Source organism: Balaenoptera physalus (genome assembly GCF_965194825.1).
Source record: "Balaenoptera physalus genome assembly, chromosome: X".
In the NCBI taxonomy this organism is placed as follows: Eukaryota; Metazoa; Chordata; class Mammalia; order Artiodactyla; family Balaenopteridae; genus Balaenoptera; species Balaenoptera physalus.
This window is the reverse complement of record NC_138903.1, coordinates 49,749,513-49,771,933: the sequence shown is the minus strand read 5'-3', so window position 1 is coordinate 49,771,933 and position 22,421 is coordinate 49,749,513. Positions and strand designations below refer to the sequence as shown.

The following is a 22,421-nucleotide window of genomic DNA, read 5'->3' as shown; positions in this document are numbered from 1 at the left end:
ATAATATTGGGTTTTGCATACCCCCTCATGGCCAAGTACACAGTAAGTGCTAATATCATTGTTAAGCCGAATTTATAAGAAAAATAAAAATACCAACATACCTCTTTGCCCTTTCACCTCCCCATCTGAACTCTTAGCTACGTCACTGAGTTGACCATTACATCTCTTCCATGTTAAAAGCTTTAAACTCAAAGAAAAATACCCATCATTTCATAATAAAAGTCAATAGGAAATAGGAATTCTTTAACACAAATGAACAATTATTCACAAAAATAATCTAAACTCTATAGTAAGGCTTACCTGCAAACAGCTAAGTTTTACTAATTACTAAAGATCCACACACCAAAGAACTTCTTTCAAGTTACTTGCTGACAATACTACTTTATAAATAAGGCTATGCATGGTGAAGTAATGACAAGAGGGAAAAAGGTTCTTCCTGAAAGTGGCAACATATTCTCCGTTGCTGAATAGAAGAAGGTGAGTGTGAAGTACATCTGCAGAGCAGAAAGTTCTCACCAGAAAAGTGGCTCTCTCAAATAGAAGCACTTCATCAGCCTCAATAATTTCAGCAAAATTCCTTAGGTTCATTTCCAGCTGCTGAACATTGGGAATCAGCTGATAAACAATGCTGGACCAAGCCTAACAGAACAGAAGCACAGTGTAATATTACTAACAGGTAGCCAGTCCCAGATCTTTGCAAATGAGTAAGTATACTATAACATACAGACAGCAAAATATGGTGATAATTGAGTCCCAAACAAATTCTGGCAAGAAGTATGATATAACACAAACAAAGTGAGAAAATGAAGATATTTGATTTTTATCCTTCGGTTGGATTTTTGAAAGTTTCAAACACTTCTGTAAAATACTTCTTTCCATTGATAATTAAAAATAAACAAATATTTAATTCCATCACATTGCCTTAGGGAAGTTGAAAACTCTGATATACTGGGCTAAAGAACTTCTAATACAGCCATTCAAACAGATATTAAGTCCAATAGTGTAGATTGCTCTAAAGATCAGAACCTAATAATGCTATATTTAACATACATCTAAGAATCAATTTTATGAAAATATCAGAGCCACGTAGAAAAATGGCCCCTCCCCTCAATGGGATAACATACAATAGAAATTACAAGAGAAATTAGTGGCATTATCATTCCAAAAGGCTTATTGTCAGCTGTATAAATTATTGATCCAATTGAATTAAAAATAGTCCACTGCGTGTTTGCCTAAAACTGACTTCATCCAGAGGAGTATGACTAAAATAAGGAGTTGAAATTAACCACACCCTCCCTCTATTCTCTTAAGGCTCTTTTATTTGAATTTTCATTATAATATTTCTTTCAATTTTGCTCCAATTTGTCTGGTAAGGTGTACAATGTTCTTCTCTCCCCTACTAGAGGGCAGGAACCTGGTCTTAGTCATCTGTGTGTCCAACAGCATCCAGCATATTGCAATGAGTGCTTGTAGAATAAAACTTAATATAAAAATTTATGTCAGCTCTATGCAACATTGATGTAAGAGAGAGTAGAGCCATGTCTCTGTTCCAATTAGTTTTATTACTTAGGCATGGGGGTTCAGGTTCCAAGTTCCCAGGTCGGTGTTAATGTCACTGCTGAATTTACCTTGGAGAAGGCACCAAAGCTAACCACAGCAGAGACATTGTCACTCACAGCAGTGTTGTGATTAGCCAATTGTCTTTGGTCGTGTTATGTATTGCCATCCTTCACACCGCAGTTGGTTCTTATCAGTGCGTCATGTCCATCCTTATTCACGGTTACCTGTTCTATGGGAATAAGGCTTTGAGAGAAATTCGGCCCAAATTAATCTAGAACAGTATTTCCTAGATAGGTATCTCAAAATGATCTGTTATTAGAGCGAGGCTGGGTCAACATATTGGGGAAAAAAATGAATTAGTTAAAAAAATAAATCAGTGGCTATGTTTAAAGTCCAATTGTTTTTCTCCTTGGCAAATCAGGTTTCTGTGCTTTTGGTTGTAGATACTTGTCAGATGGAGTTGATACTGAGGCTGTAGCTACGAGTCACAGAGAAGGATGCTTTCCTACCCAGACTTGTCAATGGATACCAGAAGCAGTCTGACCACAGGAGGACCCAAAAGGAGCCAGTCTTTCAAATCACTAAATCAGTGGGAGAAAGGGAGGAAGCAGGATAAGGAGCCTATGTGCCAATAAGGTAATTTCAGCTTCATCCATAACACAGCTATTGTTTGTAACCTCTACAACTACTACAAGCAGTGTGGCATCCATTCCACCAATGGGAACAATCTCTCTGGTTGAAAGAATGCTAGTCTCTAATTTGGCATGAAAGTTGAAGCTATCATACTCTAGAAATAACATATCCCATTCTAAGATTCCCTTCTCCAATCTCTCCCCTAAATATTGTTCTTCTATTGTCATCCAAACTTAGGCAGACTAGCTTATATCCTGTAGAGGTACCTGAATATTAGATACAACTCCAATCAGCATTGAGACCACAACAGGTCAAAATGGATGATGGCCAGTGAAACCTCTACTGTCATGAAGATCTGTATCAAATTAATCAGGACCAAACTGGGTTAATTCAGTGTGATCTGGTAGGTATGTCGACCCAATCTAAGATCAAAAGCAAAATTTCTTAAGGTTAAATTGGGTATTTTTCACACAATTTATGTAGATTATTTCTTCTTTTAGTTCAACACATCTAGATGGCTATGAAAGAGTTTAAAATCTTTTAGTTTTGATAATACCCTTCTAGCTTTTTTTTCATGCTCTTTAAATGAGAGAACTCAGGGAAACATACACACCTTATAGAGAGTTTCATCCCAGATAGATGTTCGGAAGCAAGAACATTCCAATGGGCGAGACAAACGCCTCAGATCTTCTTCTCGCTCTTTAAAAATCTGAAGTAAATAGACCAACATACAGATTAGCATATAACTAACAGCTCTCCTCTCTCACTGCAAAATCTGAGGTGTAATATTTTAGCATATTTTAAACAGGGGCATTTCGTTTTTCCTCAGAGGAATTTTTAAATGTGTACGTTACTTTACAGACTAGGATGGCAGAAATGATTTCAGGTCAGGTCTACAAAGTGCAACGGCTACTAGAATTCTTCAGGACTGTGCTGCTTGTTCTGAGTACTCACTGAGAACACTATGCTGGAAAATAAAATTTACCATACAGAGGAATCTTAATAAAATATATCTAACATTCCAAATAATCCAATCTGGGTCATTTTTAAGATATCCATACCAATATCAAGATTTTATAAATCAAAATACTTCAACTTTTGTAGATATCTTTCTCTCATACACACATGCATACACTTATATATTATTTCTGTATGGACTGTATTTATTTGGCTACATAGATATAACAACCCCTTACACACAAATATCTATTCTTCTTGGCTATGTATCTACCTATCTATATATATGCCCATATATACATGGGAAAATATCTATTTATACAAATATAAACACATACACAGATATTTTCCAGGACTGGGTGGGCTTATAGTGAGTGCACTGTTCACACTGTGATGGATAATTTTATGCAACAACTAGGTTAGGCCACAATACCCAGACATTTGGTTAAACACCAATTTAGATGTTGCTATGAAGGTATTTTTTAGATGAGATTAATATTTAAATCAGTGGACTTTTAGTAAAGCAGATCCCCTTCCATAATATGGGTAAGCTTTATATAACCAGTTGAAGGCCTTAAGAGAAAAAGACTGCCATTCCCCAGGAAGAGGGAATTCTGCCTTCCAGACTGCCTTCTGACTCAAGCTGCAACAAGGGTCTCCAGCCTATCAGTCTGCCCTGCAGATTTCGGACTTGCTAGCCTCCACAATCATATGAGTCAATTCCTTAAAATTAATCAGTCTCTCTCTTATTCTCACTCTCTCTCTCTCTCTACACACACATACACACACACACACACACACACACTTCTTATTGGTTCTGTTTCTCTGAGGAACCCTGACTAATACACACACATAGAGGGAAACACCTATCTTGCTTGAAACTGATATTCAGGGAAGCAGCCTAGCCATTTTATTTCAAAACCTCCAAGTCTGAATCTTTTATGAAACAGAGTATACTTTTCTTAATTAAGCTTAAAATCCCACAAAGAACATGAATGTATCTTTGGGGATATTTACATAAGCATTTAGAAAACAATATGTTGATCACTAAAAATTACAAGTAATTAAAAAATCCATAAGGAGGTCATTTATTGGAATGCTCTAGGTTTTTCTGTTGCAAATTGGGCCAGGGAAACAAAACAAAGAACAGTAATAATAACAAACCCCTCACAATCTCAAGATCAAGCTACATACAGAATTTTCTGCTGAATTAAAACAGAATTGATACTTAGTGAGAGGGAGAAGGAATTAAAAAGAATACTCAAAAGTCCTTTTCAGAGTCAAATACGGAAACCTGTCAAGTGGTTTCTGAAAGCCTGTAAGCTAATCTAGAAACACCAAAACATACTCAAATACTGGAACACTGAAGCCAATCCTGTAACTAATTATGGAAAAAAAAAAGTATTCCTGACCACAGCTATTACCAAAAAATTCTTAAGTTAAAGGGGATCCTTAGACTCCTAGGTTCCAACCCAAAGAGGAACTGTGTTCTTCTACATCACCAGCATATTCTAAAACTGCTTTCCTCAACTTTACCCTTGGAAACAGAGGATCTTCTCTTTCAGCTTAGACTTTAAAATCCAATCCTCTTATTTTATATGGAGCAAACTAACGCTAGACTATATTTGTGACTTGCCAGTCCTGGGGTCTCATAGCTAGCTAGGAGTTTGCCCTTTCTACTGTGTCTTTTCTGGTTTAAATTTATGTGTACTAACTCCCATGCTAGAAAAGAAGATAAATATACCATATCAGTGCAATTATGAGGGCCTTGGCATTGTGCCTAACACAGTATAGTTGGCATTTGAATTGGTGCATACCAGTTTCCTAGGTCAACCTAGTGACAGCTATGACCTTTCTTTATCTCACCCCTGGTGGGTCTTCTAGCCTTGACAATAACTGCCTGCTCTGAAGGACAGTAAAACAGTGGTAGCAAATATATTTTTAAAATACATAAAGCTGCTTAGTGATATCACCTGGCCAGGATCCTTTCCTAAATTTGAAAATTATTTGCTAAATGAACATTATATTTCCCTTACCATGGAACATTTGTTTATAAGTGTTTTTAAAAACAAATGTCAACTTTATTTTGAAAGCTTATGCTGAGATTTTTTTTTCCTAAAAAAGAATGGTACAAGTTTACCTATATCTCTACAGAAGAAGTCTACAAAGGATGTCAATTATTTGGTGCACCACCCCTTCTATTTCTTACCAGGTCTCGTTGATCCTCCTGTACCAGATCCATTTTATGCACCAAGCAAAAGATTTTGGCATCTGGAGAATTCTGCAGAATGGCCTCCAGGCACGACTGGTAATAGTGCATGTCCTTTTCCAGTTCGCGGCTTTCCACATCAAAGACATAAATCAGAACCTCCACATTACGGAAGATGTTGTCTCGTTGGCTGGTGAAATAATTTTCCATGAAGGTGTCCTGTCTAGTAGGGAAAAAAATCTAGGTAATAAGCAAGTCATCACTTAATCACTCCTATTTACGATCTATTTTTGTTGGCTTAATCAGTGTGAAAGATAATCCTAAAGCTTCAAATTAAAGGGAAAATGATAGCAAATTAGGATGGCCTCACTTTCTTACTTCTTAAGCCACATCTTGTGCCACCTTTTGCTCCCCTCCTTGTGTTCCAAATATACTTTGACCTTCCCTCAGTTCTAGTGGCCCATGGTCTATCCGCCGAGGGGCCTTTACACATGCTTTTCACTCTGTCTCACATGCTATCCCCTTACTTTTATACCTAATTAACTCCTACTTGTTCCACTGGATTTCAGTTCAATCCATACTTCCTCAAAGAAACTATCCCTGACCTCACTGACTTGGGCAAATCTAGTCACCATAGGCAATTATACTAACACATTGGTTTTATTTTTAACACTCACCACAAGTGTGATATTATACATATTTGTGTGAGTTTTTAATTAATGGCATTCAATCCCCTAGACGGCAAGCTCCATGAAGGTAAGGACCATGTCTGTTACAGTTTGACACTGTTTCCCAGCTTTTAGCACAGAGCTTGCCACAGAGTACTTGCTCAATGAATATTTACTGAATGAATAACTAGTCAAACACTCTAAACTATATGAAAATGGCTCCAAGTTAACTTTTTAGCAGAATGTTGCTCTTTGCTCCTTAGGCTGTGTGCAGCTTCCCAAGAAATTCTCAATTGCCAGCTGGCTAGAAGAATACAGTAGTGTTCTATCCTGAACAAAAAAATCAAGGAGTGGCATCAACAACATGATGGAATGAAAAGCTACCTCTGTCTCTCCCCTTCAATCTACAACCAGTAAAACATTTACAACTCAACAAAGGTACTTTTGTCCAACACACCAGGATGCTAGAGAATTCCACACACCTGTACATCTAAAGGTGGATGGACTGGAACAGATAGAGGAGGCAGAACTGAAGGAACAGTAGAGGTAGTGCCTATAATCCTGGCCCTCTGGCCGTGGCAGCTAAGCCTGAAGCCCCAGAGAACCTGGTAGCAGCAGAGCAGACAGCACACACAACACCAGCCTCCTGGCTGCAGTGGCACCCATGGCCACATCTAACTGTACAGCAGTGGGAATGGGGCCTGCAGCCCTGTCCCTCCAGCCACTGAGGTGCCCAAGCCTCCAGCCCCTCTGCTCTCCCACCAGCAGTGGCAGCGCCTGAGAAACTTAGAAAACCAGATAAGGAAGAGGCACTGGTATGACCCTGGCTCCCCCCACCCCTTCCCCCACGGTGGCAGAGCCTGAGACTCAGAGGATCCTGGAAGCTAGGGAAGAACCCACCATCCAGGTGAACCAGGCAGCTTCTGCCAGTGACATAGGCAGAAGCAAGGTGCCAATGATCCTGAAAACACCAGAAGTGATAATGAGAGTTGGGACAGGGGGCACAGCTCTGACAGAGGCAGCTCAGGTAAGAGAAACCAAAAACTTGTGCTATAGTGCCACCTATGAAAAAAGAAAAGACCCCTAATTTCTAACTTGTCTCACTTCACATGCTCTGGCAGAAGGAAGTACCATGAAGAAGCACAGTAACACCGCACCACAAAAAGAAAATGACAATTCTCCAGAAACCAAAGTCACAGAATAATATGATCTGATAGAGAATTTAAAATAGCTGTCATGAAGAAATTCAACAAGCTACATGAAAACTCAGAAAGGCACATCAATTAGCTCAGGAATAAAATTAATAAACAGGAATGCTTTACCAAAAACGTTGAAACTAAAAAAAAAGAACTAAAATTCTGGAGCTGAAAAACTCAATAAATGAGATAAAGAATGCATTAAGGGGTGAGGTAGAGAAGATGGCGGAAGAGTAAGATGCGGAGATCACCTTCCTTCCCACAGATACATTAGAAATACATCTACACGTGGAACTTCTCCTACAGAACACCCACTGAACGCTGGCAGAAAACGTCAGACCTCCCAAAAGGCAAGAAACTCCCCATGTACTTGGGTAGGGCAAAAGAAAAAAGAAATAACAGAGACAAAAGAATAGGGACGGGACCTGCACCAGTGGGAGGGAGCCGTGAAGGAGGAAAGCTTTCCACGCACTAGAAAGCCCCTTCATGGGCGGAGACTGCGGGTGGCAGAGGGGGGAAGCTTCGGAGCCACGGAGGAGAGCACAGCCACAGGGGTGCGGAGGGCAAAGCGGAGAGACTCCCGCACAGAGGTACGGCAACGAGCAGCACTCACCAGCCCAAGAGGCTTCTCTGCTCACCCGCCGGGGCGGGCGGGGCTGGGAGGTGAGGCTCGGGCTTCAGTCGGATCGCAGGGAGAGGACTGGGGTTGGCGGCTTGAATACAGCCTGAAGGGGTTAGTGCACCACAGCTAGCCGGGAGGGAGTCCGGGAAAAAGTCTGCAGCTGCCGAAGAGGCAAGAGACTTTTTCTTCCCTCTTTGTTTCCTGGTGCGCGAGGAGAGGGGATTCAGAGCGCCGCCTAAACGAGCTCCAGAGACTGGCGCGAGCCGCGGCTATCAGTGCAGATCACACAACAACAGGGGCGCAGAGGAAAAAACGGAGAGATTCCCGCACAGAGGCTCAGCGCCGAGTAGCACTCATCAGCCCGAGAGGCTTGTCTGCTCAGCCGCCGGGGTGGGCGGGGCTGGGAGCTGAGGCTCAGCTTCGGTTGGATAGCAGGGAGAGGACTGGGGTTGGCGGCGTGAACACAGCCTGAAGGGTTTAGCGCACCACAGCTAGCCGGGAGGGAGTCCAGGGAAAAAGTCTGCAGCTGCAGAAGAGGCAAGAGACTTTTTCTTGCCTCTTTGTTTCGCGGCGCGCAAGGAGAGGGGATTCAGAGCACCGCCTAAAGGAACTCCAGAGATGGGTGCGAGCCGCGGCGATCAGTGCGGGCCCCAGAGACGGGCATGAGACGCTAAGGCTGCTGCTGCTGCCACCAAAAAGCCTGTGTGTGAGCACAGGTCACTCTCCACACCGAACCTCCCGGGAGCCGGTGCAGCCGGCCACTGCCAGGGTCCCGTGATCCGGGGATAACTTCCCCGGGAGAACACACGGCGCGCCTCAGGCTAGTGCAACGTCACGCCGGCCTCTGCCGCTGCAGGCTTGCACCGCCTCCTCCGTACCCCTCCCTCCCCTCGGCCTGAGTGAGCCAGAGACCCCGAAGTAGCTGCTCCTTTAACCCCGTTCTGTCTGAGCGGGAGAACAGACGCCCTCAGGCGACCTACACGCAGAGGCGGGTCCAAATCCAAAGCTGAACCCGGGGAGCTGTGCGAACAAAGAAGAGAAAGGGAAATCTCTCCCAGCAGTCTCAGAAGCAGCGGATTAAAACTCCACAAACAACTTGATGTGCCTGCATCTGTTGAATACCTGAATAGACAACGAATCATCCCAAATTCAGGAGGTGGACTTTGGGAGCAGGATATAATAATTTTTCCCCTTTTCCTTTTTTTGTGAGTGTATATGTATATGCTTCTGGGTGAGAATCTGTCTGTATAGCTTTGCTTTATAATAGCTTTATTTTACTTCACTATATTATAGCCTCTTTCTTTCTTTCTTTCTTTCTATTTTTTCTCCCTTTTACTCTGAGCTGTGTGGATGAAAGGCTCTTGGTGCTCCAGCCAGGCATCAGGGCTGTGCCTCTGAGGTGGGAGAGCCAACTTCAGGACACTGGTCCACAAGAGACCTCCCAGCTCCACGTAATACCAAACGGTGAAAATCTCTCAGAGATCTCCATCTCAACATCAAGACCCAGCTTCACTCAACGACCAGCAAGCTACAGTGCTGGACACCCTATGCCAAACAACTAGCAAGACAGGAACACAGCCCCATCCATTAGCAGAGAGGCTGCCTAAAATCATAATAAGGCCACAGACACCCCAAAATACACCACCAGACGTGGGCCTGCCCACCAGAAAGACAAGATACAGCCTCATCCACCAGAACACAGGCACTACTTCCCTCCACCAGGAAGCCTACACAACCCACTGAACCAACCTTAGCCACTGGTGACACATACCAAAAACAACGGGAACTACGAACCTGCAGCCTGTGAAAAGGAGACCCCAAACACAGTAAGATAAGCAAAATGACAGGACAGAAAAACACACAGCAGGTGAAGGAGCAGGGTCAAAACACACCAGACCTAACCAATGAAGAGGAAATAGGTAGTCTACCTGAAAAAGAATTCAGAATAATGATAGTAAGGATGATCCAAAATCTTGGAAATAGAATAGACAAAATGCAAGAAACATTTAACAAGGACTTAGAAGAACTAAAGAGGAACCAAGCAATGATGAAAAACACAAGAAATGAAATTAAAAATACTCTAGACGGGATCAATAGCAGAATAACTGAGGCAGAAGAAAGGATAAGTGACCTGGAAGATAAAATGGTGGAAATAACTACTGCAGAGCAGGATAAAGAAAAAAGAATGAAAAGAACTGAGGACAGTCTCAGAGACCTCTGGAACAACATTAAACGCACCAACATTTGAATTATAGGGGTCCCAGAAGAAGAAGAGAAAAAGAAAGGGACTGAGGAAATATTTCACGAGATTATAGTTGAAAACTTCCCTAATATGGGAAAGGAAATAGTTAATCAAGTCCTGGAAGCGCAGAGAGTCCCATACAGGATACATCCAAGGAGAAACACGCCAAGACACATATAAATCAAACTGTCAAAAATTAAATATAAAGAAAACATATTAAAAGCAGCAAGGGAAAAACAACAAATAACACATAAGGGAATCCCCATAAGGTTAACAGCTGATCTTTCAGCAGAAACCCTGCAAGCCAGAAGGCAGTGGCAGGATATAGTTAAAGTGATGAAGGAGAAAAACCTACAACCAAGACTAATCTACCCAGCAAGGATCACATTCAGATTTGATGGAGAAATTAAAACACTTACAGACAAGCAAAAGCTGAGAGAGTTCAGCACCACCAAACCAGCTTTACAACAAATGCTAAAGGAACTTCTGTAGGCAAGAAACACAACAGAAGGAAAACACCTACAATAACAAACCCACAACATTTAAGAAAATGGGAATAGGAACATACATATCGATAATTACCTTAAATGTAAATGGATTAAATGCTCCCACCAAAAGACACAGACTGGCTGAATGGATACAAAAACAAGACCCATATATATGCTGTCTACAAGAGACCCACTTCAGACCTAGAGACACATACAGACTGAAAGTGAGGGGATGGAAAAAGACATTCCATGCAAATGGAAATCAAAAGAAAGCTGGAGTAGCAATTCTCATATCAGAGAAAATAGACTTTAAAATAAAGATTATTACAAAAGACAAAGAAGGAAACTATATAATGATCGAGGGATCGATCCAAGAGGAAGGTATAACAATTGTAAATATTTATGCACCCAACATAGGAGCACCTCAATACATAAGGCAAATACTAACAGCCATAAAAGGGGAAATCGACAGCAACACAATCATAGTAGGGGACTTTAATACCCCACTTTCACCAATGGACAGATCATCCAAAATGAAAATAAATAAGGAAACACAAGCTTTAAATGATACATTAAACAAGATGGACTTAATTGATATTTATAGGACATTCCACCCAAAAACAACAGAATACACATTTTTCTCAAGTGCTCATGGAACATTCTCCAGGATAGATCATATCTTGGGTCACAAATCAAGCCTTGGTAAATTTAAGAAAATTGAAATCGTATCAAGTATCTTTTCCGACCACAACGCTATGAGACTAGATATCAATTACAGGAAAAGATCTGTAAAAAATACAAACACATGGAGGCTACACAATACACTACTTAATAACGAAGTGATCACTGAAGAAATCAAAGGGGAAATCAAAAAATACGTAGAAACAAATGACAATGGAGACACGACGACCCAAAACCTATGGGACGCAGCAAAAGCAGTGCTAAGAGGGAAGTTTATAGCAATACAAGCCTACCTCAAGAAACAGGAAATATCTCGAATAAACAACCTAACCTTGCACCTGAAGCAATTAGAGAAAGAAGAACAAAGAAACCCCAAAGCTAGCAGAAGGAAAGAAATCATAAATATCAGATCAGAAATAAATGAAAAAGAAATGAAGGAAACAATAGCAAAAATCAATGAAACTAAAAGCTGGTTCTTTGAGAAGATAAACAAAATTGATAAACCATTAGCCAGACTCATCAAGAGAAAAAGGGAGAAGACTCAAATCAATAGAATTAGAAATGAAAAAGGAGAAATAACCACTGATGCTGCAGAAATACAAAAGATCATGAGAGATTACTACAAGCAACTCTATGCCAATAAAATGGACAACCTGGAAGAAATGGACAGATTCTTAGAAATGCACACCCTGCCGAGACTAAACCAGGAAGAAATAGAAAATATGAACAGACCAATTCCAAGCACTGAAATTGAAACTGTGATTAAAAATCTTCCAACAAAAAAAAGCCCAGGACCAGATGGCTTCACAGGTGAATTCTATCAAACATCTAGAGAAGAACTAACACCTATCCTTCTCAAACTCTTGCAAAATATTGCAGAGGGAGGAACACTCCCAAACTCATTCTACGAGGCCACCATCACCCTGATACCAAAACCAGACAAAGATGTCACAAAGAAAGAAAACTACAGGCCAATATCACTGATGAACATAGATGCAAAAATCCTCAACAACATACTAGCAAACAGAATCCAACAGCACATTAAAAGGATCATACACCATGATCAAGTGGGATTTATCCCAGGAATGCAAGGATTCCTCAATATACACAAATCAATCAACATGATACACCATATTAACAAATTGAAGGAGAAAAACCATATGATCATATCAATAGATACAGAGAAAGCTTTCAAAAAAATTCAACACCCATTTATGATAAAGGCCCTGCAGAAAGTAGGCATAGAGGGAACTTTCCTCAACATAATAAAGGCCATATAGGACAAACCCACAGCCAACATTGTCCTCAATGGTGACAAACTGAAACCATTTCCACTAAGATCAGGAACAAGACAAGGTTGCCCAATCTCACCACTATTATTCAACATAGTTTTGGAAGTGTTAGCCACAGCAATCAGAGAAGACAAAGAAATAAAAGGAATCCAAATCGGAAAAGAAGAAGTAAAGCTGTCACTGTTTGCAGATGACATGATACTATACATAGAGAATCCTAAAGATGTTACCAGAAAACTACTAGAGGTAATCAATGAATTTGGTAAAGTAGCAGGATACAAAATTAATGCACAGAAATCTCTTGCATTTCTATACACTAATGACGAAAAATCTGAAAGTGAAATTAAGAAAACACTCCCGTTTACCATTGCAACAAAAAGAATGAAATATCTAGGAATAAACCTACCTAAGGAGACAAAAGACCTGTATGCAGAAAATTATAAGACACTGATGAAAGAAATTAAAGATGATACAAATAGATGGAGAGATATATCATGTTCTTGGATTGGAAGAATCAACATTGTGAAAATGACTCTACTACCCAAAGCAATCTACAGATTCAATGCAATCCCTATCAAACTACCACTGGCATTTTTCACAGAACTAGAACAAAAAACTTCACAATTTGGATGGAAACACAAAAGACCCCGAATAGCCAAAGCAATCTTGAGAACGAAAAATGGAGCTGGGGCAATCAGGCTCCCTGACTTCAGACTATATTACAAAGCTACAGTAATCAAGACAGTTTGGTACTGGCACAAAAACAGAAATATAGATCAATGGAACAGGATAGAAAGCCCAGAGATAAACCCACGCACATATGGTCGCCTTATCTTTGATAAAGGAGGCAAGCATATACAGTGGAGAAAAGACAGCCTCTTCAATAAGTGGTGCTGGGAAAATTGGACAGATACATGTAAAAGTATGAAATTAGAACACTCCCTGACACCATGCACAAAAATAAACTCAAAATGGATTAAAGACCTAAGTGTAAGGCCAGACACTATCAAACTCTTAGAGGAAAACATAGGCAGAACACTCTATGACATAAATCACAGCAATATTCTTTTTGACCCAGCTCCTAGAGAAATGGAAATAAAAACACAAATAAACAAATGGGACCTAATGAAACTTAAAAGCTTTTGCACAGCAAAGGAAACCATAAACAAGACCAGAAGACAACCATCAGAATGGGAGAAAATATTTGCAAATGAAGCAACTGACAAAGGATTAATCTCCAAGATTTACAAGCAGCTCATGCAGCTCAATAACAAAAAAACAAACAACCCAATCCAAAAATGGGCAGAAGACCTAAATAGACATTTCTCCAAAGAAGATATACTGATTGCCAACAGACACTTGAAAGAATGCTCAACATCATTAATCATTAGAGAAATGCAAATGAAAACTACAATGAGATATCATCTCACACCGATCAGAATGGCCATCATCAAAAAATCTAGAAACAATAAATGCTGGAGAGGGTGTGGAGAAAAGGGAACCCTCTTGCACTGTTGGTGGGAATGTAAATTGATACAGCCACTATGGAGAACAGTATGGAGGTTCCTTAAAAAACTACAAATAGAACTACCATACGACCCAGCAATCCCACTACTGGGCATATACTCTGAGAAAACCATAGTTCAAAAAGAATCATGTACCAAAATGTTCATTGCAGCTCTATTTACAATAGCCAGGACATAGAAGCAACCTAAGTGTCCATCATCGGATGAATGGATAAAGAATATGTGGCACATATATACAATGGAATATTACTCAGCCATAAAAAGAAATGAAATGGAGGTATTTGTAATGAGGTGGATGGAGTTAGAGTCTGTCATTCAGAGTGAAGTAAGTCAGAAAGAGAAAAACAAATACAGTATGCTAACGCATATATATGGAATCTAAGGAAAAAAAAAGGCCATGAAGAACCTAGTGGCAAGATGGGAATAAAGACACAGACCTACTAGAGAATGGACTTGAGGATATGGGGAGGGGGAGGGGTGAGATATGACAGGGTGAGAGAGTGTCATGGACATATATACACTACCAAATGTAAAATAGATAGCTAGTGGGAAGCAGCCGCATAGCACAGGGAGATCAGCTCGGTGCTTTGTGACCACCTAGAGGGGTGGGATGGGGAGGGTGGGAGGGAGGGAGATGCAAGAGGGAAGAGATATGGGAACATATGTATATGTATAACTGATTCACTTTGTTATAAAGCAGAAACTAACACACCATTGTAAAGCAATTATACTTTAATAAAGATGTTTAAAAAAAAAGAATGAATTAAAAAGCACTGGAAATAAAGCAGACCATATGGAAGAGAGAATTAGTGAGTGTGAAGATAGAAATCTAGAAAAGATACAAGTAGAAGAGGAAAGAAAAATAAGATGCAAAAAAATGAGGAAATTCTACAAGAGCTATCTGACTCTTTTAGGTAGGGCAACATTAGGATAATGGACATCACAGAAGGAGAAAAGAGGGAGAAGGGAGCACAGAGTTTATTTAAATAAATAATAGCTGAGAATTTCCTAAACTGTGGAAGGAACTGGATATACAAGTCCATGAAGCTAAGAGAACACGTAATTACCTGTATGCAAAAAGACCTTCTCTAAGACACATATTAAAACTGCCAAAAGTCTATGACAAAGAAACAATTTTGTAGGGAGCCAGGGAGAAAAAAATGGTAAACTACAAAGGAACCCAAATTAGGCTATCAGCAGATTTCTAAGCAGAAACTCTACAGGTCAGGTGGGAATGGAATGACATTATCAAAATACTAAAAGATAAAAGTTGTCACCCAAGGATACTGTATCCACCAAAGTTATCATTCAGATATGAAGGAGAAATAAAGACTTTCCCAGACAAACAAAAGCTGAGGGAGTTCATCAACACTAGACGTGCCTTACAAGAGATGCTGAACAGAGGTCGTATACCAGAAACAAAGACAAAAGTACACAAAACTTGGAGTAAGTAAGGTGATAGACAGACAGAATCAGAAAATTGCAACTATTTATCAGAAAACGTTCTTAAACACTTTATTACAGTATAAAGGTTAAAAAAGGGACAAAATGCAGAAAAAATAACTATAGCTACTTCAATTTGGTAATAAACTTACAACATAAAAAGGGAAAGTTTGAGACAACAAAAACACAAAAGGGGAAGAGGAAAACCATACAGTTAAATGAAGATAAGATGCTATCAGCAAAAAAAACTATTTATCTATGTGACATTTGATACAAACTTCATGTTAATTACAAAACATAAATCTAGAACGGAGACACAAAACAAAATGAGGAAACTGAGAAAAATATCATAGAAAACCACCAAACAAAAATGGAAGCCAGAAACACAAGGAGAAAGAAACAATGAGCCCGTCCTGAGGAAAGGGAAGCTGGAGACTGAGTTGGTCGCCACATTGGGACGCTCCTGGCAGGGCAGCAGTGCAGAAATGACCATGTGGCTGACAGGGTCTTGCTGTTCCAGCCAGGTGTCAGGCCTGAGACTCAGAGGTGGGAGAGCGAAGTCCAGGGCATTGGACCACCAGAGACCTCCCAGCCCGACTTAATATCAAATGGTGAAAGCTCTCACAGAGATCTCCATCTCAATGCAAAGACCCAGCTCCACTGAACAACCAGCAAGCTACAGTGCTGGACACCCTATGCAAACAACTAGCAAGTCAGGAACACAAAAACACCCATTAGCAGAGAGGCTGCCTAAAATCATACTAAGTTCACAGACAACCCAAAGCACACCACCAGACATGGCCCTGCCCAGCAGAAAGACAAGATCCAGTCACACCCATGAGAACACAGGTACCAGTCCCCTCCACCAGGAAGCCTACAGAAGCCACTGAACCAACCTCACCCACTGGGGGCAGACACCAAAAACAACGGGAACTACGAACCTGCAGCCTGCGAAAAGGAGACACCAAACACAGTAAGTTAAAAAAAATGAGAAGACAGAGAAAAATGCAGGAGATGAAGGAGCAATGTAAAAACCCACCAGACCAAACAAATGAAGAGGAAATAGGCTGTCTACCTGAAAAACAATTCAGAGTAATGAGAGTAAAGATGACCCAAAATCTTGGAAATAGAAGGGAGAAAATACAAAAAACGTTTCACAAGGACCTAGAAGAACTAAAGAGCAAACAAACAATGATGAACAACAGAATAAATGAAATTAAAAATTCTTTAGAAAGAATCAACAGCAGAATAACTGAGGCAGAAGAATGGATAAGTGACCTGGAAGATTAAAGAGTGGAAATAACTGCCACACAGCAGAATAAAGAAAAAAGAATGAAAAGAATTGAGGACAGGTTCACAGACCTCTGAGACAACATTAAACACACAAACATTCGAATTATAGGAGTCCAAGAAGAAGAAGAGAAAAAGTAAGGGTCTAAGAAAATATTTGAAGGGATTATAGTTGAAAACTTCTCTAACATGGGAAAAGAAATAGTCAATCAAGTACAGGAAGCGCAGAGAATCGCATACAGGATAAATCCAAGGAGAAACATGCCAAGACACATATTAATCAAACTATCAAAAATTAAATACAAAGAAAAAATATTAAAAGCAGCAAGGGAAAAGCAACAAAAAACATACAAGGGAATCCCCAAAAGGTTAACAGCTGATCTATCAGCAGAAACTCTGCAAGCCAGAAGGGAGTGGCAGGACATATTTAAAGTGATGAAAGGGAAAAACTTACAACCAAGATTACTCTACACAGTAAGTACCTCATTCAGATTCAACGAAGAAATTAAAATCTTTACTGACAAGCAAAAGCTAAGGGAATTCAGCACCACCAAAACAGCTTTACAACAAATGCTAAAGGAACTTCTCTAGGCAGGAAAAACAAGACAAGGAAAAGCCCTACAATAACAAACCCAAAACAATTAAGAAAATGGTCATAGGAACATACATATCAATAGCTACCTTAAATGTAAATGGATTAAATGCTCCAACCAAAACACAAAGACTGGCTGAACGGATTCAAAAACAAGACCCCTATGTATGCTGCCTACAAGAGACCCACTTCAGACCAAGGGACACATAAAGACTGAAACTGAAGGGGTGGAAAAAGATATTCCACGCAAATGGAAATCAAAAGAAAGCTGGAGCAGGAATTCTCATATCAGACAAAATAGACTTTAAAATACAGACAAGAGACAAAGAAGGACACTACATGATGATCAAGGGATCAATCCAAGAAGAAGAGAAAACAATTGAAAATATTTCTGTACCCAACATAAGAGCCCCTCAATACATAAGGCAAACACTAACAGCCATAAAAGGGGAAATCGACAGTAACACAGCAATAGGAGGGGGCTTTAACACCTCACTTTCACCAATGAACAGATCATCCAAAATGAAAATAAATAAGGAAACACAAGCCTTAAATAACACATTAGATAAGATGGACCTAATTGATATTTATAGGACATTCCATCGAAAAACAACAGAATACATTTTGTTCTCAAGTGCTCATGCAACATTCTCCAGGACAGATTCATATCTTTGGTAAAATCAAGCCTTGGTAAATTAAAAAAAATTGAAATCGTGTCAAGTATCTTTTCCAACCACAACGCTATGAGACTAGGTATCAATTACAGTAAAAAAAACTGTAAAAAATACAAACACATGGAGGCTAAACAATACACTACTTCATAACTAAGAGATCACTGAAAAAAATCAAAGAGGAAATCAAAAAATACCTAGAAACAAATGACAATGAAAACATGACGATCCAAAACCTATGGGATGCAGCAAAAGCAGTTTTAAGAGGGAAGTTTATAGCAATACAACCCTAGCTCAAGAAACAAGAAACATCTCAAGTAAACAACCTAATGTTACACCTAAAGAAATTAGAGAAAGAAGAACACAAAAATCCCAAAGTGCGCAGAAGGAAAGGAATCATAAAGATCAGCTCAGAAATAAATGAAAAAGAAATGAAGGAAACGATAGCAAAGATCAATAAAACTAAAGGCTGGTTCTTTGAGAAGATAAACAAAATTGATAAACCGTTAGCCAGACTCATCAAGGAAAAAAGGGAGCAGACACAAATCAACATGACTAGAAATGAAAAAGAAGAAGTAACAACTGACACTGCAGAAAGACAAAGGATCATGAGAGATTACTACAAGCAACTATATGCCAATAAGATGGACAACCTGGAAGAAATGGACAAATTCTTAGAAAAGCTCAACCTTTCAAGATGGAACCAGGAAGAAATAGAAAATATGAACAGACCAATCACAAGCACTGAAATTGAAACTGTGATTAAAAATCTTCCAACAAACAAAAGTCCAGGACCAGATGGCTTCACAGGTGAATTCTACCAAACATTTAGAGAAGAGCTAACACCTATCGTTCTCAAACTCTTCCAAAATATAGCAGAGGGAGGAATACTCCCAAACTCATTCTACGAGGCCACCATCACCCTGATACCAAAACCAGACAAAGATGTCACAACAAAAGAAATCTACAGGCCAATATAACCGATGAACATCGATGCAAAAATTCTCAAAAAATAGTGGCAAAAATAATCCAACATCACATTAGAAGCATCATACACCATAATCAAGTGGGGTTTATCCCAGGAATGCAAGGATTCTTCAATATATGCAAGTCAATCAATGTGATACACCATATTAACAAACTGAAGGAGAAAAACCATATGATAATCTCAATAGATGCAGAAAAAGCTTTCAACAAAATTCAACACCCATTTATTATAAAAGCTCTCCAGAAAGCAGGCATAGAGGGAACTTACCTCAACATAATAAAGGCCATACATGACAAACCCACAGCCAACATTGTTCTCAATGGTGAAGAACTGAAACCATTTCCTCTAAGGTCAGCAGCAAGACAAGGTTGCCCACCTGCACCACTATTATTCAACATTGTTTTGGAAGTTTTAGCCATGGCAATCACAGAAGAAAAGGAAATAAAAGGAATCCAAATCAGAAAAGAAGAAGAAAAACTGCCACTGTTTGCAGATGGCATGATACTATACATAGAGAATCCTAAAGGTGCTACCAGAAAACTACTGGAGCTCATCAATGAATTTGGCCAAGTTGCAGGATGCAAAATTAATGCACTGAAATCTCTGGCATTCCTATACACTAAGGACGAAAAATCTTAAAGAGAAATTACAAAAACACTCCCATTTACCACTGCAACAAAAAGAATAAAATACCTAGGAATAAACCTATCTAAGGAGACAAAAGACCTGTATGCAAAAAAATATAAGACAATGATGAAAGAAATTAAAGACGATGCAAAAAGATGGAGAGATATACCATGTTCTTGGATTGGAATAATCAACTCTATTAAAATGACTTAACTACCCAAAGCAATCTACAATTCAATGCAATCTCTATCAAACTACCAATGGCATCTCTCACAGAGCTAGAACAAAAAATTTCACAATTTGTATGGAAACACAAAAGACCCTGAATAGCCAAAGCACTCTTGAGAAAGAAAAATGGAGCTGGAGGAATCAGGCTCCCTGACTTCAGACTATACTACAAAGCTACAGTAATCAAGACAGTATGGTACTGGCACAAAAACAGAAATACTGATCAATGGAACAGGATAGAAAGCCCAGAGATAAACCCACACACATATGGTCACCTTATCCTTGATAAGGGAGTCACGAACATACAATGGAGAAAACAGTCTCTTCAATACATGGTGCTGCGAAAAATGGACAGCTACATGTAAAAGAATGAAATTAGAACACTTCCTAACACCGAACACAAAAGTAGACTCAAAATGGATTAAAGACCTAAATGTAAGGCCAGACACTATAAAACTCTTAGAGGAAAACATAGGCAGAATACTCTATGGCATAAAACACAGCAAGATCCATTTTGACCCACCTCCTAGAGAAGTGGAAGTAAAAACAAAAATAAACAAATGAGACCTAATGAAACTTAAAAGCTTTTGCACATCAAAGCAAACTATACACAAGACGAAAAGACAATCCTCCGAATGGGAGAAAATATTTGCAAACGAAGCAGCTGACCAAGGTTTAATCTCCAAGATATAGAAGTAGCTCATGCAGCTCAATATTGAAAAAACAAACAACCTAATGCAAAAATAGGCAGAAGACCTAAATAGACATTTCTCCAAAGAAGATATACAGATTTTCAAAATACACATGGAAGGATGCTCTACATCACTAATCATTAGAGAAATGCAAATCAAAACCACAATGAGGTATCACGTCATATCAGTCAGAATGGCCAACATCAAAAAATATACAAACAATAAATGCTGGAGAGGGTGTGGAGAAAAGGGAATCCTCTTGCACTGGTGGTGGGAATGTAAATTAACACAGCCACTATGGAGAACAGTATGGAGGTTCCTTAAAAAGCTAAAAATAGAACTACCATATGACCCAGCAATACCACTACTGGGCATATACCGTGAGAAAACCATAATTCAGAAAGAGACATGTACCACAATATTTACTGCAGCACTATTTACAATAGCCAACAAGATCCTTTTTGACCCACCTTCTAGACAAATGGAAATGAAAAGAAAAATAAACAAATGTGACCTAATGAAACTTAAAAGCTTTTGAACAGGAAAGGAAACCATAAACGAGACGAAAAGACAACTGTCAGAATGGGAGAAAATACTTGCAAATGAAGCAACTGACAAAGGTTTAATCTCCAAAATTTACAAGCAGCTCATGCAGCTCCATATCAAAAAAAGAAGCAACCCAATCCAAAAATGGGCAGAAGACCTAAATAGACATTTCTCCAAAGAAGATATACAGATTGCCAACAAACACATGAAAGGATGCTCAACATCACTAATCATTAGAGAAATGCAAATCAAATCTACAATGAGGTATCTCCTCACACCAGTCAGAATGGCCATCATCAAAAAATCTACAACAATAAATGCTGGAAAGTGTGTGGAGGAAAGGGAACCCTCTTGCACTGTTGGTGGGAATGTAAATAGATACAGCCACTCTGGAGAACAGTATGGATGTTCCTTAAAAAACTAAAAATAGAACTATCATACTACCCAGCAATACTACTACTGGGCATAAACCCTGAGAAAACTGTAATTCAAAAAGAGTCATGCACCACAATGTTCTTTGGTGCTCTATTTACAATAACCAGGACATGGAAGCAACCTAAGTGTCCATCAACAGATTAACGGATAGAGCAGATGTGGCATATATATACAATGGAATATTACTCAGCCATAAAAAGAAACGAAATTGAGTTATTTTTAGTGAGCCGGATGGACCTACAGTCTGTCATACAGAGTGAAGTCAGAAAGAGAAAAACAAATACCATATGCTAACACATATATATAGGATCTTAAAATAAAATTGTTCTGATGAACCTAGGGGCAGGACAGGAATAAAGACGCAGACGTAGAGAATGGACTTGAGGACATGGGGAGGGTGATGGGTAAGCTGGAACGAAGTGAGAGAGTAGCACTGACATATATACACTACCAAATGTTGTACAGCAGAAACTAACACAACATTATAAAGCAATTATACTCCAATAAAGTTGTTAAAAAAAAGAAACAATGATAATATAGATGAAGCAGAAATCAGAAGATAAAATGGCAGTACTAAGTACTCATCCATCAATAATCACCCAAAATGTAAATGAACTGAATTCACCAATCAAAAGACACAGAGTAGCTGGAGAGGTTATAAAACAATACTCAACTCTGTGCTGCCTCCATGAGATTCACCTCAGCTCTATAGGCTAAAAGTAAACAGACAGAAGATGATAGTCTAAGCAAATGTCAGTGAAAAGAAAGTGGGTGTAGCCATACTCATATCACACAAAATGGACTTCAAGCCGAAAAACGGTAGTAAGAGATAAAA

At 39.3% G+C, this 22,421-nt stretch overlaps 1 protein-coding gene across 14 annotated transcripts in view; it reads right to left on the bottom strand.

The window, feature by feature from the left end:
• RRAGB (Ras related GTP binding B) overlaps positions 1-22,421 on the bottom strand; it is a 68,990-nt gene that overhangs the window by 8,567 nt on the left and 38,002 nt on the right. For 9 of the 14 annotated variants that reach the window (XR_014258438.1, XM_082444971.1, XM_082444977.1 and 6 more), the window contains 4 exons: positions 5,360-5,582; positions 2,807-2,902; positions 517-639; positions 102-180 (listed from right to left, as the gene is read on the bottom strand). Coding sequence is in view for 13 of the 14 variants with exons in the window: in XM_082444971.1 (XP_082301097.1) it covers positions 102-180; positions 517-639; positions 2,807-2,902; positions 5,360-5,582 (521 nt within the window). In the remaining variant the exon portion in view is untranslated. The remainder of the gene's footprint in view (positions 1-101; positions 181-516; positions 640-2,806; positions 2,903-5,359; positions 5,583-22,421) is intronic. The other 5 variants (XM_082444982.1, XM_082444973.1, XM_082444972.1 and 2 more) reach the window with 2 other exon arrangements.